Raw genomic sequence first — 18,383 nt, 5'->3', positions numbered from 1 at the left:
TGATCATCCCACCCATTCATCAATGAGGAGGTCATTCAAACGCCCCATCCGAATTGTTATTCAGTTGACAAAAGAAAATACAAGACACATTTATTATCGGTTTCTTTTACTTTAAATCATTGAAAAGTTTCATTTTAGTGAGAATATAGAAAAAGGTCACATTTTAAAAAAGAAAAAAGAAATTTACTCACAATGGAATACAAAAGAGCAATGGCCAATGTGGTTTCAGACAATGTGTTGCTTGTGTTATATCAGGCAGATGTTTGTCAAATCTCAAATGGACAAGATATTTAGCATGAATTATAGGAGCATCAAGCTGTTTGAGTAAAATACAACCTTGTATTTTTAAATACTTATAAGGAGTCAGATATAAAGCAATATCCACTTTTCCAAATTGTCTGACTGTACAGGATTCACTGAAAACCTCTACTTTGTAACATAAAATAATGTGCTTTACAAAATGAACACTAATCAGTCTATTTCAACACATTATAATAAAGGCCTGAACTTCTATCAGAACACATAATTCTCAAGCCAAATCTCCAAACCTGGCAGCTAGTGGGTTTCAGAAAATATAGTGGGGAATTAGAGTGTCAGTAACGTATGTTTTAGAAATCTGAATAAATTCTCACTACATATTCTAACGTTATATATGAAATGTCAAGAGACAGTAATGTTTTATATATAGCATTCCAGTAATAAATTAAATAGGTGTGATTCTAGTTCATATCTATTCAAGGGTGTTGCAAAAAAGTATTCTTTTAGATAATAAGCATTAGGCTCAACAAAGATATACATCTTATATATCAGTAATATATAGATGTGTATATACAAGCATACATTATGTTGTGTGTAAAATGTAACATGTCACTTGACCTGGGTTTGATGTGACAAACAAATGAATGAATACATCATCAAGGTTAATAAGATCTAAATAGTCGAGATACATTTTAAATGTCAGAGGGCCCAAATTCAGGATTTAGGACCATCCCATTGCATATTAGGTGTTTACACTCTTAGTCAGTGTACAGTAACAGAACGAAGAGTCATCTTAAACTTGACCAAGGTCACATTTTGATCACATTTGTTTTGTTCATTATGCTCCAATGACGTGGATGTAAAAACGTACTGCGTAGTATAGAAAAGAGTGCCAAACATGGTGCACTATAAACGTCTACCATGAATACTGCATAGTTGCTGAGCAAGTCTGGTGAATCGAATCATGATATGATCAACATAGTCTAACCTGTGATTCTCACAGTGTTGTTTTTGGTGATTTCACTCGTCTAATGGAAAGTGTAAATGCTACACTAGAACCACACTTGAACTTTCCTGAGCAGCTCATCTCATGCATGCATCTAAGAGTCCATTCATTTGACTTTTTGAAGAGAATTTACAGAGTCGAATCTTACATACAAAGCAGCTAGTGCAGTTATATCACATGAACCCTAAAAATCATAAAAAAAGACAATTCTTATGATTGTATGAATCAGAGGCAATATTCAGTTTTGGTCACTTACTAAAGAGCAAAGTTGCAAGTTCTTTTTCAGTGAGGTTAATATGGAAATATCAGGCTTGCTCCTTCTACAACTAAAAAAACGATTTCTTTGTGCATGGTTGGCAAGATTGTTTCATTCTGGGGAAGGAGCCAAAAGTGGCACAAGGAATATATTAAAAAAGCAACACAACACTAGTTAGTTTAAGCCAGCAGCCTGATGGCACCGTTGTCAGATCCGAGCAGCAGAAGCCTCTTGGTGGGCAGCACAGACAGACTTGTGAGAGTCCCACGAAAGTTCTCTGAGCTGAGCTTGGTGGATCCCCCCAGGTTGGCTGTGCTGTCCAGAATGGAGTACACCCCGATCTTGTTGGCAACAGTTCCTGCCACAATCTCAGCACCGTAAAGATCAAATGCATGTATGGGGTCGGAGGGAGTCCTGTACTGGTGTAGTGGCTTGTGCTCCACATCTTTCCAAACGGTCAATGTGTGGTCAGATGAAGAAGTAATGAGCAAATTTCCATCTGTTGCCTACAAAATAAAAAAAATCACGGTCAAGTAACAAACAGGTGGGGAAGAGTCAGCATTTTTTAAACGGCCCAGTATCTTTACTTGCCGTGTCAACATTTTCACTGGCCCAACTATAAATGAATGATCAAAAGTTTGGGCTCAATTAGATTTGTAAATGTTTTTGAAAGAAGTCTCTTCCAAGGCTGCATTTATTTGATCTAAAATATACCTTTTTCAGTATTCTTTGATGAATAGAAAGTTGAAAAGAACAGCATTTATTTGAAATTGGAATCTTTTGTAACATTATAAATGTCTTTACTGACACTTTTGAATTTGAATGTATCCTTGCAGATTATTTAAAATTATTAATTACAATCTTACTGAGCCCAAACTTTCCAAAGACCATCCCAAGTCATGTTTTGCAAAAATCTGTTATCCAGCCAGACAAAATTATCTTGTTGACAAATCAGCAGAAATATGAGAGTCTAAAAATTATAAGAGTGTCAGAAAAACAAACTTTTAAATTCATAAAGGCATAAAAAAATGGATGTACCAGGTCCATAAATGTGAGATTATTAGTAGCAACACAGCAGCAGCCCAAAACTCCCTTACACTTGCCCCGGGGCAGCAGGAACCCAGCTAAATATTGTTGAACCCTGCTAAGGTTCATGCATTTCCTAATAGAGTCAAGAATAATAAAGTAATTGTGCGGCAATCTGCAAAGCTCATAGATTTTGTCCTAATGAGTAACTCATGTCTATATTTGCCCAAACATGGGCCTCTGGTGGCAGAGACAGACCTTTGACCCCACAAATCAGGGTTAAATAAAGTTTGCCTAGTTCTAGTCGCTTGTTGACCGCATCTGAACAAACCAACAATGTACACGTTTTACTCATCATACTGAAATTCTAAATATTGATGTGAATCAAGACACTGAAACAAAAGAAAACACAGGAATGTAGTCCATTTCCCATAATCCACTCGACCCTCGTGATTTCTGGTTCATACAGTAGATGTAATCCTGTACATTTGGACTAATAACTCATGATGTGTGCTAGAGAAGAAAACAATATGATTCACAGTTTTTATGAACAGTCTGTATCCATTTTACATAAAATTCCCTAATATCAATACAGGTGCAATTATTGTTTACAAGCACGTGAACTGCGAATACATCAAAGGACATCAGAGCATGCAGTCGCATGCACATCGTACATTACACATTAACCAAGGACATGCATACTCACTTTCATTTGCAGTATATCTCCCTCGTGACCAGTCCAGCCTCTTAGCACCAGACCCGTTCTTGCATCCAGCAGCACTATGAATCCAGTGGAGAAACCTGCCGCCACAGTGCGTCCCCCCGGACTGACAGCCAGGCAGCGGATCAGCCCAGCACTCATGTTACTGTAGGCTAGACGGAACTCATGCTGTCAACAGAGAAATAACATAGTCCTAACTAGCAAATAATGAGCATTGCAGGAGGGAAAAAAACAACAGCCTGGCCACTATAATGACTGATAATAATAATCTAAAATGACTGGATGACAGAGGACTGAGCAGTACCTGCAAGCCAGGTTTGCGCGGGTCTATGAAACGCAGCACAGAATCAGCGCTAGCAAACACTACACTGCAGTGAGGAGCAGGCATTGTGGTGACAGCTGTGATTGGGTTCTTCCCATCCAGAGGTTCATTACAGCGTATATTCGTACCTAGTCATATGAGAGAGAGAGAGAGAGAGAGAGAGAGAGAGAGAGAGAGAGAGAGAGAGAGAGAGAGAGAGAGAGAGAGAGAGAGAGAGAGAGAGAGAGAGAGAGAGAGAGAGAGAGAGAGCCAAACAAGGAATCATGTTAAATCTGTTGGTCTGACAGACACAGTCAAAACACACAATCTGTACAAGAAATGTAAACTTCTCTGTAATGGAAGTTGTAATGTATACGTTTTGTAAATTCAATGATTATATTAATAATAGCATTCTGTGATGGAAATGACAGTTGTCTGTAATAAAATGGCATACTCCTTTGTCTTCCTAAGGCTAATTTAACAGCTACCATTTTATGTATGCAACATGCGGGAAATTAAATATTTTCATACTTTTTGCATCCTTTGTCAAAATTACAGCTTAATTGGAAATTATGCAAAAAATATATCACATCTCATATTTCACTGGTGTCACTAGAACAATCGTAATTTAAAAAACAAAGTGGTATAAAACTATTTCACACAGTAAATATTTGAATTAATTAATTAATGAAAATACATATTGAAATATTAATAAATGTATTGTAAAAATTACACAACAATTAATTATTAACATACAGTATGCCACAAAAGGTTAGTAATACTACTATAGATGCTCAAATTAACAGTATTATTACTTCCTCACCTGTGAATTGATCCCACAGATGCACAGTACCATCACAGCTCACCACTTCCTGTAAGGCCTCTAGCTGGCCAACATAAAATACAGATTTGCGGTGCTCTGCATATGTGAGTCGGGGTTCAACCTCTCGTGTGCCATCACCGTGGTTATAAAGCGGCCACAGCTTTACAGTTTTGTCTTTACTCCCAGACAGGAAGTAGTCCTCCCCTGCTAGTGGAGCCAGACATTTTGCAGTGCCGGAGTGACCCAAGAAACTCTGAAGACGGATCTGGTGGAAGTGGAAGTGCAAGTCCTGCTGGTTAAGGCCGATCTCATATTGCCAGTATGCAAGCCAGTTACCTTGCAGGGAGCGGCTGCTGCGTGGGAGGTCCTGTTTCAGTGCGCTGTCCTCAGGAGTGGGTCCCAGGACCCAAGAGTATGAGGAGTGAGAGAAAGAAGGTCCAGCTGAGGAAAGCGCAGTGGTGGCTAGACTAATCTGGGGAGCATTGCTACCGTAAGGGCGTGTCCATGTTTCCAAAGAGGACAAGTTTGGACTCCCACAGGCTTCGGTGTCCCGGAGTACCTGGATACGGTTTCCCACCAGATGACTGCCAAAGGTTCCTGACTCAGGCAGGATGTCTCCACCTAGTGGTGTGGAAGTGGACGAGGGAGCAGGGAATGGACTACGACCCATATGGCGGCTCAAACTAGGAGAGAGGCCTGTAGCAGATGTTCTTTGTCCTCCAACTAAGTTGGCTTCTGGGCTACCTGGACTTGCTCGTTCATGATATGATTGGGCAAGACTCCAAACTAGCTCATGATTAAGAACCAGTTTGCGAATTGCTGCATCACCTTAAAAAAACAACAAATGAATAGAACACCTTTATCAATGCTTACAAGATGTGCTTGTTAAGCTAACCAGTAGAAATGTGTTTTACCAATGAGACAGTAGAAAGGAATGTAAGATGCATAAGCCATTTCAGGATTAAACACAGCCTGAAGTTCCTCCAAAACCCCAAGCTCACAAGTAACCTCTGTTCCATCTGGAATGCACACGTCTAGGTATGTGCAGTCTCCAACCTCCCTACGTGGGGCACTTCCCATCTGCACATAAAGAATATTCATTTATATCACTATATATATATATTTGTAGTTGTTTATGAATCAGACCACAAATTGTAATGGCCAAGTATTAAAGGGATAGTTCACCCAAAAATTAAAATACTGTCATCTGTCATACTGTCATATATACTGTATATATATATACACTCACCGGCCACTTTATTAGGTACACCTGTCCAACTGCTCGTTAACACTTAATTTCTAAGCAGCCAATCACATGGCGGCAACTCAGTGCATTTAGGCATGTAGACATGGTCAAGACAATCTCCTGCAGTTCAAACCGAGCATCAGTATGGGGAAGAAAGTTGATTTGAGTGACTTTGAACGTGGCATGATTGTTGGTGCCAGAAGGGCTGGTCTGAGTATTTCAGAAACTGCTAATCTACTGGGATTTTCACGCACAACCATCTCTAGGGTTTACAGAGAATGGTCCGAAAAAGAAAAAACATCCAGTGAGCGGCAGTTCTGTGGGCGGAAATGCCTTGTTGATGCCAGAGGTCAGAGGAGAATGGCCAGACTGGTTCGAGCTGATAGAAGGGCAACAGTGACTGAAATAACCACTCGTTACAACCGAGGTATGCAGCAAAGCATTTGTGAAGCCACAACACACACAACCTTGAGGCGGATGGGCTACAACAGCAGAAGACTCCACCGGGTACCACTCATCTCCACTACAAATAGGAAAAAGAGGCTACAATTTGCAAGAGCTCACCAAAATTGAACAGTTGAAGACTGGAAAAATGTTGCCTGGTCTGATGAGTCTCGATTTCTGTTGAGACATTCAGATGTTAGAGTCAGAATTTGGCGTAAACAGAATGAGAACATGGAACCATCATGCCTTGTTACCACTGTGCAGGCTGGTGGTGGTGGTGTAATGGTGTGGGGGATGTTTTCCTGGCACACTTTAGGCCCCTTAGTGCCAATTGGGCATCGTTTAAATGCCACGGCCTACCTGAGCATTGTTTCTGACCATGTCCATCCCTTTATGGCCACCATGTACCCATCCTCTGATGGCTACTTCCACCATGTCACAAAGCTCTAATCATTTCAAATTGGTTTCTTGAACATGACAATGAGTTCACTGTACTAAAATGGCCTCCACAGTCACCAGATCTCAACCCAATAGAGCATCTTTGGGATGTGGTGGAACGGGAGATTCGCATCATGGATGTGCAGCCGACAAATCTGCGGCAACTGTGTGATGCCATCATGTCAATATGGACCAAACTCCCTGAGGAATGCTTCCAGCACCTTGTTGAATCTATGCCACGAAGAATTGAGGCAGTTCTGAAGGCAAAAGGGGGTCCAACCCGTTACTAGCATGGGGTACCTAATAAAGTGGCCGGTGAGTGTATATACACTCACCTAAAGGATTATTAGGAACACCATACTAATACTGTGTTTGACCCCCTTTTGCCTTCAGAACTGCCTTAATTCTACGTGGCATTGATTCAACAAGGTGCTGAAAGCATTCTTTAGAAATGTTGGCCTATATTGATAGGATAGCATCTTGCAGTTGATGGAGATTTGTGGGATGCACATCCAGGGCACGAAGCTCCCGTTCCACCACATCCCAAAGATGCTCTATTGGGATATGATCTGGTGACTGTGGGGGCCATTTTAGTACAGTGAACTCATTGTCATGTTCAAGAAACCAATTTGAAATGATTCGAGCTTTGTGACATTATCCTGCTGGAAGTAGCCATCAGAGGATGGGTACATGGTGGCCATAAAGGGATGGACATGGTCAGAAACAATGCTCAGGTAGGCCGTGGCATTTAAACGATGCCCAATTGGCACTAAGGGGCCTAAAGTGTGCCAAGAAAACATCCCCCACACCATTACACCACCACCAGCCTGCACAGTGGTAACAAGGCATGATGGATCCATGTTCTCATTCTGTTTACGCCAAATTCTGACTCTACCATCTGAATGTCTCAACAGGAATTGAGACTCATCAGACCAGGCAACATTTTTCCAGTCTTCAACTGTCCAATTTTCGTGAGCTCTTGCAAATTGTAGCCTCTTTTTCCTATTTGTAGTGGAGATGAGTGGTACCCGGTGGGGTCTTCTGCTGTTGTAGCCTATCCGCCTCAAGGTTGTGCGTGTTGTGGCTTCACATATGCTTTGCTGCATACCTCGGTTGTAAAAAGAGTTTATTTCAGTCAAAGTTGCTCTTCTATCAGCTTGAATCAGTCGGCCCATTCTCCTCTGACCTCTAGCATCAACAAGGCATTTTCGCCCACAGGACTGCCGCATACTGGATGTTTTTCCCTTTTCACACCATTCTTTGTAAACCCTAGAAATGGTTGTGCGTGAAAATCCCAGTAACTGAGCAGATTGTGAAATACTCAGACCGGCCCGTCTGGCACCAACAACCATGCCACGCTCAAAATTGCTTAAATCACCTTTCTTTCCCAGTCTGACATTCAGTTTGGAGTTCAGGAGAATATCTTGACCAGGACCACACCCCTAAATGCATTGAAGCAACTGTCATGTGATTGGTTGATTAGATAATTGCATTAATGAGAAATTGAACAGGTGTTCCTAATAATCATTTAGGTGAGTGTATTTATATATATATATATATATATATATATATATATACACTCACCGGCCACTTTATTAGGTACACCTGTCCAACTGCTCGTTAACACTTAATTTCTAAGCAGCCAATCACATGGCGGCAACTCAGTGCATTTAGGCATGTAGACATGGTCAAGACAATCTCCTGCAGTTCAAACCGAGCATCAGTATGGGGAAGAAAGTTGATTTGAGTGACTTTGACCGTGGCATGATTGTTGGTGCCAGAAGGGCTGGTCTGAGTATTTCAGAAACTGCTAATCTACTGGGATTTTCACGCACAACCATCTCTAGGGTTTACAGAGAATGGTCCGAAAAAGAAAAAACATCCAGTGAGCGGCAGTTCTGTGGGCGGAAATGCCTTGTTGATGCCAGAGGTCAGAGGAGAATGGCCAGACTGGTTCGAGCTGATAGAAGGGCAACGGTGACTGAAATAACCACTCGTTACAACCGAGGTATGCAGCAAAGCATTTGTGAAGCCACAACACGCACAACCTTGAGGCGGATGGGCTACAACAGCAGAAGACTCCACCGGGTACCACTCATCTCCACTACAAATAGAAAAAAGAGGCTACAATTTGCAAGAGCTCACCAAAATTGAACAGTTGAAGACTGGAAAAATGTTGCCTGGTCTGATGAGTCTCGATTTCTGTTGAGACATTCAGATGTTAGAGTCAGAATTTGGCGTAAACAGAATGAGAACATGGAACCATCATGCCTTGTTACCACTGTGCAGGCTGGTGGTGGTGGTGTAATGGTGTGGGGGATGTTTTCCTGGCACACTTTAGGCCCCTTAGTGCCAATTGGGCATCGTTTAAATGCCACGGCCTACCTGAGCATTGTTTCTGACCATGTCCATCCCTTTATGGCCACCATGTACCCATCCTCTGATGGCTACTTCCACCATGTCACAAAGCTCTAATCATTTCAAATTGGTTTCTTGAACATGACAATGAGTTCACTGTACTAAAATGGCCTCCACAGTCACCAGATCTCAACCCAATAGAGCATCTTTGGGATGTGGTGGAACGGGAGATTTGCATCATGGATGTGCAGCCGACAAATCTGCGGCAACTGTGTGATGCCATCATGTCAATATGGACCAAACTCCCTGAGGAATGCTTCCAGCACCTTGTTGAATCTATGCCACGAAGAATTGAGGCAGTTCTGAAGGCAAAAGGGGGTCCAACCCGTTACTAGCATGGGGTACCTAATAAAGTGGCCGGTGAGTGTATATATATATATATATATACACACTATGGAAGTTAATGGGGTCCATCAACTGTTTAATTTCCGTCACCTGTCCTGAGTGTCATTCACGCTGGCCCCAACAAATATATATTGTTGAAAATAAGAATTCATTGTGACTTGCTTGGTTAAATAAAGGTTAAATAAAATAAAATAAAAATCGTAAATTGTCTTTGATTACCTGATTTTGCAGACAGTTCAGGAAGGAGAAAACATGGAAGAACCTACGGAGAGTTTCTGCCATGTGCTGCTGTACCATCTCTCGGCCAATACGCAGGCAGATCAGTGCCATAAGGCTCAGAGTCTTCAGACACAATGCGGAACGAGTCTGCACTCCACTAGGAAAGCTGAACACAGAGAATAAGCCATTTTAGCCCACGTGGAGCACATAGCAGAGGGCAGCTCTGATTCTCATGGGAAGTTTTAACTTCTTGACCCTGACTGATGCACTACAAGTAAGCTTTTACCCCATCTTAGTTGATGTTAACAAATCCAGCAGAGGCAGCAGAACCTCCTGGTTGATCTTCATCAGCATATCCATTAGAGTGGTGTCTGACAGGAACACTATAATCTTCTGAGTGAGTACTGCAGCACCCAAAAGCCCAGCCTCCTTTCGAGTGTTCAAACGGCAAGAAGAAGGTGGAGAGACCTGCAAGTTTCAAGGGAGCAGAAATTTAAATAAAAACTATGAAGAAAAAAATTACCAGCAAACTCTTTACTATTGATCAGTTCAAAAAAATTATTGAAAAATAATTTCTCAATTACAATGAATTCTTCAAGACATCAATAGAGTTTGCCAGGCTATTTTTTCCAAAACATTATTTTTTTTTCCATAGAAATTTAGATTCAAAAACTTCAGTTACCAGGTAACCAATGTAAGGTAGATATTGGTATGTCAACACTGGTTCTCCGTAGAGATGCGCTATGTAAATAAGACACTCGAGAACTGGTCTTGCAGTCTGGTCACCAACAACTGGTTTCTTTTCATATACACTTCCTATGCTCTCAAGGCTATTTTCCTCATTCGTAGAGAGAATGAACTGGTGTTTGTCAAGACCTTAAAACACAAAAATATAATTTTTTAACAGAGACCATTATGACAAATGTTCAAAGCCAAAACGACCAAGAATCTTAGAATACAGAGATAAATGTCAGTTAAGAAATTGTAGATGTACCTATATAGCATGAAGTAAGTAATCGCAGCAGGTTCCTAGCGATGAATCGAGATGTCAGTGTCGGACCAAGTTTTGCAGACAGCCATCTGACAGTTTTGCAAACAGTGTCTGGAAAAGATAATGTATTTGTATTGCATAATTCAGGTGTACTGTTGAATATTGTAAAATATTGTCTGAATATTAAAGATGTACAAATAAACCAAATGCATAAAAATGACCAAAAAGATACATCTGTTTTAACTAACCTAACAATATTTTGTGTTCTTTTTCCTCAGAGTCCTCTAAAGTGTCATGTTCAGTCTCTTCTTCCTCCATGTTTTTCTCTGCATCTTCTTGCACAATTCCATTCATGATGTTTCCCTCAAGTGTGGCCACGGTTGCCTCAGACTCCTCTGTGCAGACTGAAAGAGACATCTCTAGACTGGGCAACCTTTGCACTGTAATCTCTCGATCTTCCACTGTCTCCTCCTCATCCTCAAGCTCTCCACCATCCTCACCATCACTAGCTTGCTTCAGGTCCTGACAGCTGTCAGCTGATTTTAAACTTGCCCGGTCTCCAATGGACACCTCACTAGCGCTGCTCTTGTCGCTTAGTTTACCCACACTGAGAGATTCCTGGTCTTGGTCTTTATTTGATGGGCTTTGGTTCTGCTGTTTGGCGGCAAGCATTATTGTTGCTCCAGATGCATTATTATTATTCACATAAAAGCCATTCTGAAAGTCCTCACCTTCAGTCAGAAAAACCTGGTCATTGAGACTGATGCCTGAGGAGTAATCCACAAGTCCTTGGTCTCCAACAACCCCAACGCCTCCACTACCACCTCCACTGCCTCCTCCTACTTTGCCAGAAGATGTGGCAGTAGACGACCTCCCATCCTCACACTCATAGTCCTCCTCTTCTTCATCTAAGGCACCAGCAGCTCCCCTTAAAACTTTTAAGCCCTCCCATTCAGTCCCTCCAGCTGTATTGCAGCTTTCGAAGCCAGTGATGACCTGCAGAACATGTGGAAGAAGGCTGGAAAGAAAGGCCTGCAAACCAAGCCTTACAATAAGCTGCAACACAAAGCAATCTGTGTAGAGGTAGAAGCGGCCTCGTAGGCATCTGGGATTCTCGTACACCTCTACCAGAGGCTTTAGTAGGTACTTGGAGGCATTGCGAGGCCCAAGAACCCTGGACACAGGCTCAAATAAGTACCAGGCTGCATAAACAGCAGTGGACTCCTCTAACATCAAAGAAAGCACAAAGGGTAGAAGAATTTCAAGCCCCTCTGCAGTTATGCCACCCTTTAGAAGTGTCTCCAACTGTTGCCATAAGTTGAAGACAATGTCACGGCCCTGAGCACTGTTAATGAACTCCATCTTGGAGTGGTAAGAGAATATGAATCTATGCAGTGTTGGGAAATATGCTGGAAAGGGCAGAGGGGACAGAACAGGACTAAGCAGTTGCCAAGGGTTTGGTGGTGGAAGACCCTCACAAATAGGGTCATATTTGAACAGAAACGGCAGGCCTTGTTGGTGTATTGTGAACATTTCTGTCTTGGAACAATGCTTGTGGACCTGCAGAAGAGTCTCCAGTGCATGATGGAGTGGTAGTGGAACATCTCGAAGGTTTGTAAAGCATAGCTTCAATACTGCTTGAAACCGATCACTCAGATGTGTTCCAGGACTCAGTCCTCGCAGTTTGGAGGAATAAAAGATCTCAGCGATGAGAACACCCAAGGCTTGCATATCTCTCTGAAAAAGATCTGTGAATGACAGAGGAACTTTCAGTACAGGTCTCAGGTCTTTCTTGTTCATGTCAAGACCTATTGTATGATGGACTTGGGAATGTAGACCTTTCACCAAGAAGTTGTTGAGCTTTTCTAACTCTTCCAAAGGCTGCAGAGGTTTGAATCCCTCTGGCAGGCTTATCTTGAAATTCTCAAAATTAGAAGCTTCTGGCTTTTTACTAATAGAGGCTGCTCTGTTAAGCATAGATGCTCTAATTCCTGATCCTAGGGTATTCGTGACATTTCCAGGTGTTTCACCAGGGAGAGAACCATGAGAAGGAGACACAACCAAAGAAACACTCTCCCCACTGGTTTTTCCACCACCAGAACCAACCAAAGGGATTGGAACAGAAGAAGATGATGATGAGCCACTTAAGTCAAGGGCTTCCATTGCGTGTTCAAGCTCCTCATCCCTGCCTACCACTGACCAGCCACTGGATTCACATCCTGTTGCCTCTGGGACCAATCCATCCACACCATCCAGCGTGGTTTCAAGTGGTGGAATCTGCCATGTTGTTACGTTCACAGGACCAAAATGAGGAGGTTCTGGAGTTGAATACTGGTAAGGTGCAAGACGAGGTGGGTGAGGGTGTTCAAACAGTTGCACAACTCCGTAGCTGGTGAGATGGGTGTGGTTATCCACCAAGTGCAAACACACATTCTTAGCTTTGACTGCTTCTTTACCTGATAGCTTATAGCCAAATGTTAGGTCGATCCAGTGATGCAACTGCTGAGACACTTCTCGACTCTCTAACAGTTGTCTATGCACAGCAATAAACTCTTCATAGGAGTTACACCATGGAGGTACTTCAAGGTCTGGCATGTCTGGGTGAATGGAGTGGAATATAGAAGGATCGGTGTAAAATTCTGGGATACATTCATCTGGGGTCCAACTCTGAATACGTTCCATACTAGCTGGATATTCATTGGGCTCCCACTGGGAACGAACATGGCTACACAGTACAGATTTGGGCGTCTGTCTAGCTTTGTAGACATAATAAGTGATGTCTGACAGAACATCTGAGATATGATGGGGAACATGGAGGTGATCCGACTGTCCTGAGCCACCAGGTACAACAAGTCCACCAATATCTGAGGCAAAATTGCTTCCCCCACTTCCATTAGCTGCTGCTAGTGCTTCTTTGGTCATTTCATATGTGAAATCCAGTTGTTTATCGCCCTTATTCAGACGAAATTTCGACTTCCTGAGATCCCGAAACCTTCCATATGGCACAGTAAAATCGACCACCCAAGGTAAAACCGGGTGATAGTTTGGGTCTCCCTCACGCCTCCCAGCCAGTCGATTTAATTCCATCAAATATTGGAAGTTGCTGACTCGACCGTTGACCCAGTCTAGGACCAGAGACTTTAGCTCATCCAGACAATTTTGACAAAGCTGTTCACTCACACCACTGTTATGACTCTGATTGTCTTTTGCTGTAACACTTGTTGGCACTCTACTTCCTAATGCATACGGCACATCACCCCTATATTCTCCAAACTTTTCATAATGTGCCAGTGAGATCTTTAGGCGACTGCAGAGCTGCTCATCAACTGCAATGTCAAGTAAGGAGAGTTCACCACACAATAGCCCTGAGGCATGACATTCGCGCATTGCTATGAGTAGTTGGTACAAAATGAACAATATCTTAGCGTGGCTGTTAGCCAGCTTAGCTGGACTGTAGGTGACAATATCATGAACAGTGTACTGTGTGTATGGGAAAACTACATAAAGAACCTCCTCTGACTCCAACAAGCATTCTACAGGAAGCACATTTGGACACACACTGTCAGTACTTTGTTTGGGGGATGAGCTGCTGGATGGGAATGGGCAGTCTTTCTCCTTCTCTTTGGCTGGAGAGAGCGACGGTGACACTCGATCAGTAGAGATAAAGGCGGAGCAAAACAGTTTCTGCAAGGCTTGGCGAACAGCATCTATGGCCAAAACAGGTGTCTGCTCAATCAAATCTGCATATGGTTGCACATGATTCATGTAAGCTTCACGCCACAGATTTCTGAAGAAAAGAAATGCAGAGAAAAAAACTCAACATAAGATATGGCAAGTAAACACTAATTCACCAAATGCTTATTGCTTGGCAAATAGTATAAAAATTAACACCACAATATATCTCACGACATCATAATATAGAGCATGAAAAATGGATATTATTCAATTTGATATTTGCTTAAGATTACATTGAACATTGTTATCAAATTATTACTGCTTTTAAAGAATAACTTGAATTGAGCATTAGATATGGCAAAGGCAATCTAAATGTAAAAATAGTACAAATGAGCAAGCAAAATTAAATATCCAATTCTAATATCAGCAACAAAAAAAACATATAGTTTGTTATACATCACAATAAAAGATGATTTTTAACAGATTAATTTAATAAACAGAATTAAATACAACAATTATGCAAGCATATTATTCTCATAAAAAAAACATAGGAAAGACAGAGTACTGTACCTTAAATTAGACTGGGATACCCCCTGCATCAGAGTCATGAAAGAGTCCTGAGAGAGTCCCTCCCCATGGCAGCCTGGCTCCCTGGCTAATCGGTATCCCAGTTTACGCTTTCTAAGGCCTTGGATACAAACACGTGTCCAACCAGATGGCAATTTCATCTGAGAGCGCTGGAGAAGAGTGCATATTTCCCCCTCACTAAAGCACTCATATCTTGCACAGCGAGTAACTCTCCTGTTTCTCAGGGCCATTACCCAGCGAGTTGGGACCAGGACCACCAGTTCATTGGGTCGCTGACTGGGTCCAGTCTGCCGCTGATCAATACCCAGGTCCCTCTCCAAGGCTGGTGCTAACCACTCCATGATCTCTTTCAGTAAACCAGACTGTGGCCTTTGTACGCCCCTATAAGAAGCTAAGAAAATGTCAGGAATGACGGGAAGTAAAATAAAAAGCATTAAAGATACTATTTTTTGTAGACATACACTCACTGTATACCACATATGCTCAATCTCATGGCATAAAATAATAACAAAAATAACGTTATAGGAGACAGTGAATTGTGAATTATATGTGAATTATATCCACTGCAAACTTGAGTAATATACTTTGGTAAACTTACGTAATGCACGGTGTGCAAGTCCGGTGACACGTAATAAATAAGTTACTGTAGACTACTCTAGATGATCTTAAAAAGAATATTTTAAAATTTCTATAGCGCCATTTGACATTTCAGAAGTAATCCACTCAACACCGTATGACAATAATGCATAGTACTCAAATAAACAAAAAATATTAAAACATTTAAATGTAACGCTTATGACGTAAGCTACAGATGTAAATTAGTGTAAAATAAAACTGTAAAATATTGTGACATTTACAATATTTTACAAACTTGAATCATTTTATAAATATTGTATTATACAAATAATGTTATTCATATAAAAATGTTAAATATGTGATATTTAATACATTTGGGTGTCCATATGTTTGCACCATAGACTGGAAAAAGGTTTGCACTGTAGAAGCTTGCAGATCAAACCATCTTCGCTCTAGCAACAACTAATGATTTGTCGAGGGCAGTAACAGTTGCTGATGTCATCACGCAAAATGTCATGCATTACCCCGTGACTGTTCTACAATACTTCAGCAGAATAACTAAAATTATAATCACAACATAATCCATAATTCAGCAGAATAACTAAAATTATAATCATAACATAATCTACTGGAAAGATCGAGCGATAAAATGTATTACATAAATTCTGTAACATTTTCAGTTCCTCTTAAAACTGCCCAGAGGAAAAGGAAATGGTGCACTTCTGTCAGTGCTCGCCTGTAAAGTTACTCAGAGGAGCACTGCTCTATACATTAAATCAAAAGGCAACCTGTTTGGCTGATGTAAATATACAAGCACTACAAACATTTGGAAAGGAGAACAGTGTATCTAGCTGTTGTTGTTGCTCACCTCTGCACTGTTTGCTGCTTGTCAGCAACTGAGCTCTGGAACAGCTGCCGTTACAATGGCAAGTCCCATGTTCGCTGGATGTATAAATTGTATTTCCAGTACTTTAAGAACCGCAATAACCGCACAATAATTTCCTAAGAAGTCGAGAGTATGTTGTTGTCCTCAGAAGCCATAGTGTTGAGTTCAGAGCCTCACGTGACTCTCATCTCTGTGCGTGCGTGCGTTCCCAGACCGTGTGATTCTCAACAGAACTGTGTCATAATACAAGTCACCGCAATATATTACAGAAAAAAAAAAAGATAAAAAATGAAATGACCATATATACATGGTTTAGTATTTTATATATTTTATAGCAATACAACATTTTTTTCGAAGAGAGGTTAAAGTTTTGGAGAGAAATTCTCAACTCAATTGATCTGCTTGCTAAACAATCGTGTACTTGGTGCCGTGGGAACATGCGTTGCAGACTCTAAAAATATTTAGGCTACTAGCTAATACAAATATACAAAGACAGAAATAATAAGAAATAATAAGAAATAGCGTGCTCCTTATGTCCCTAAGTTCGTTGTTGTTGCTGTCATTTTCTCTTAGTATGTGAACTGTGGCCCTGTAAGATCTCCAAAAGAGACCAAATATTTAGCTCATTCAATTTCCATTTAGATCATCTTGACATTTATGCAGAGCTGTTCAAGTTAGAAAACAGTCAACTATAATGTAAAAACAAGCTCTTTTTGACACTGATGTAATATGTGAGACAAACATAACATCACCATCGAAATCATTCTTTGTGATCTTTATCTGACAGATAGCCTACAAATCCAGTGTTTGTCATTTCTACTCATGGTGCCCCCTAACGTTACACATGTTTGGTGTCGTACTAATTTGACATGATATTTCCCGCGGTTTCACAGACAAGGCTTTAGTCCCCGACTAAAAAAAAATTAAAAGTGTTTTACCTGAAAGCAACTTGGCATATTAAAATATGTCAGTGCCATTGTTTTGTATCAAGATGCACACCAGTTGGCCTAATAATGTGTCTAAGGCATAGGGATAAAAGCTACTTAAATGCCTTAATTGAACAAAGGCCTAATCCTGTCTGTGAAACCAGGTCTTCAGGTCCCAGAGTCTAATAAGTATGAGGCGAAGCGTTCAAAATGTACAGTGTTGGGCGCACAAGAGCAGGAAAAACACTGGGATCGAGAAAATTGAAAGGCATAGGCCTAGGCCTAGTTGTTAGTTGTATGTATCCACAAACAGAATGATAAAGTAATTAGAAGTTTTTTATTTATTTAAGTTTTGAAAGTTAAATGAAAGTTTTTTTTAATTTACCGAGCAGCTAATGATAGATACACCATGTGCCTATGGAGGGATTATTGGGTCAGATTGAAAACTAAAAGTCTAAAACTAGAAGTCTTAAACGAAAACCAAAAGTCTAAGTTTGAAACTAAAAGTCTAAGTCGAAAACTAAAAGTCTAAGTCGAAAAAGAATTTGGTAGATTGAGCATTTGGTATTTAGGATTGGGCATTTGGTATTTAGGATAGGGCATTTGGTATTTAGGATTGGGCATTTGGTATTTAGGATTGGGCATTTGGTCATTTAGCCATTTAGGATTTAGGATTGGGCATTTAGGGATTTAGGATTGGGCATTTAATCATTTAGCCATTTAGGATTGGGCATTTGAGGATTGAGGATTGAGGAATATATGCAAATAAGGAGGCGTGGCCCAAATACTGGAGGCTGAGTTTGAAATGGCTTGTGCAGATGCACCTTATGGACAGCAGAGGGAGCTCCAGTCAGTCCAGTGCTAAGGAGCACACTGTAATGAAACCAAACAGAGCGAGTGAGCAGGTCTGGAGCGAGGACTGTACTTTATAATGTGATAACTTCAACTTAATGACAGCGTTGTATAGGGGTACTGGAACGGTACATGTATTCCTATTGAACCGAAACGGTAGCCTACGGGCGTCACGGTTCGGTGCACGAATTTACACGGAGAATACACGGTATAAAAATAAATAAAACTCTAAATAGCGATACATTTCGCTCTATTCGCACTTGGTGTGAACGCAGCATAATAAACAGGCTGCGACGTCAAGGTTGCAATGTTGGAGTGTGTGCTGCAAAGTTCAAACTGCAAAGTGTGTATATTTGTGTACACTTGCAATAAAATACAACATTGTGAT

General features: G+C 41.1%; 1 protein-coding gene across 1 annotated transcript; it reads right to left on the bottom strand.

Annotated features, from left to right (window-relative positions):
* Positions 1-89: 89 nt before the first annotated feature.
* On the bottom strand, positions 90-16,423 carry wdr81 (WD repeat domain 81). Its single transcript, XM_056271069.1, has 12 exons — positions 16,200-16,423; positions 14,738-15,146; positions 10,741-14,279; positions 10,496-10,603; positions 10,184-10,377; positions 9,788-9,969; positions 9,502-9,667; positions 5,306-5,471; positions 4,392-5,219; positions 3,572-3,717; positions 3,253-3,435; positions 90-2,026 (listed from the first exon to the last, which is right to left on the bottom strand). Exons 2-12 carry the CDS (start codon positions 15,094-15,096, stop codon positions 1,700-1,702), a joined length of 6,198 nt encoding a protein of 2,065 aa, XP_056127044.1. The 5' UTR covers positions 15,097-15,146; positions 16,200-16,423; the 3' UTR covers positions 90-1,699.
* Between the last annotated feature and the right edge of the window lie 1,960 nt (positions 16,424-18,383).

This window comes from Rhinichthys klamathensis, unplaced genomic scaffold (assembly GCF_029890125.1).
Source record: "Rhinichthys klamathensis goyatoka isolate OS25496 unplaced genomic scaffold, OSU_Roscu_1.1 h1tg000311l_1, whole genome shotgun sequence".
NCBI lineage: Eukaryota > Metazoa > Chordata > Actinopteri > Cypriniformes > Leuciscidae > Rhinichthys > Rhinichthys klamathensis.
The sequence above is the reverse complement of the archived record's forward strand: the minus strand, read 5'-3'. Positions and strand labels throughout refer to the sequence as shown.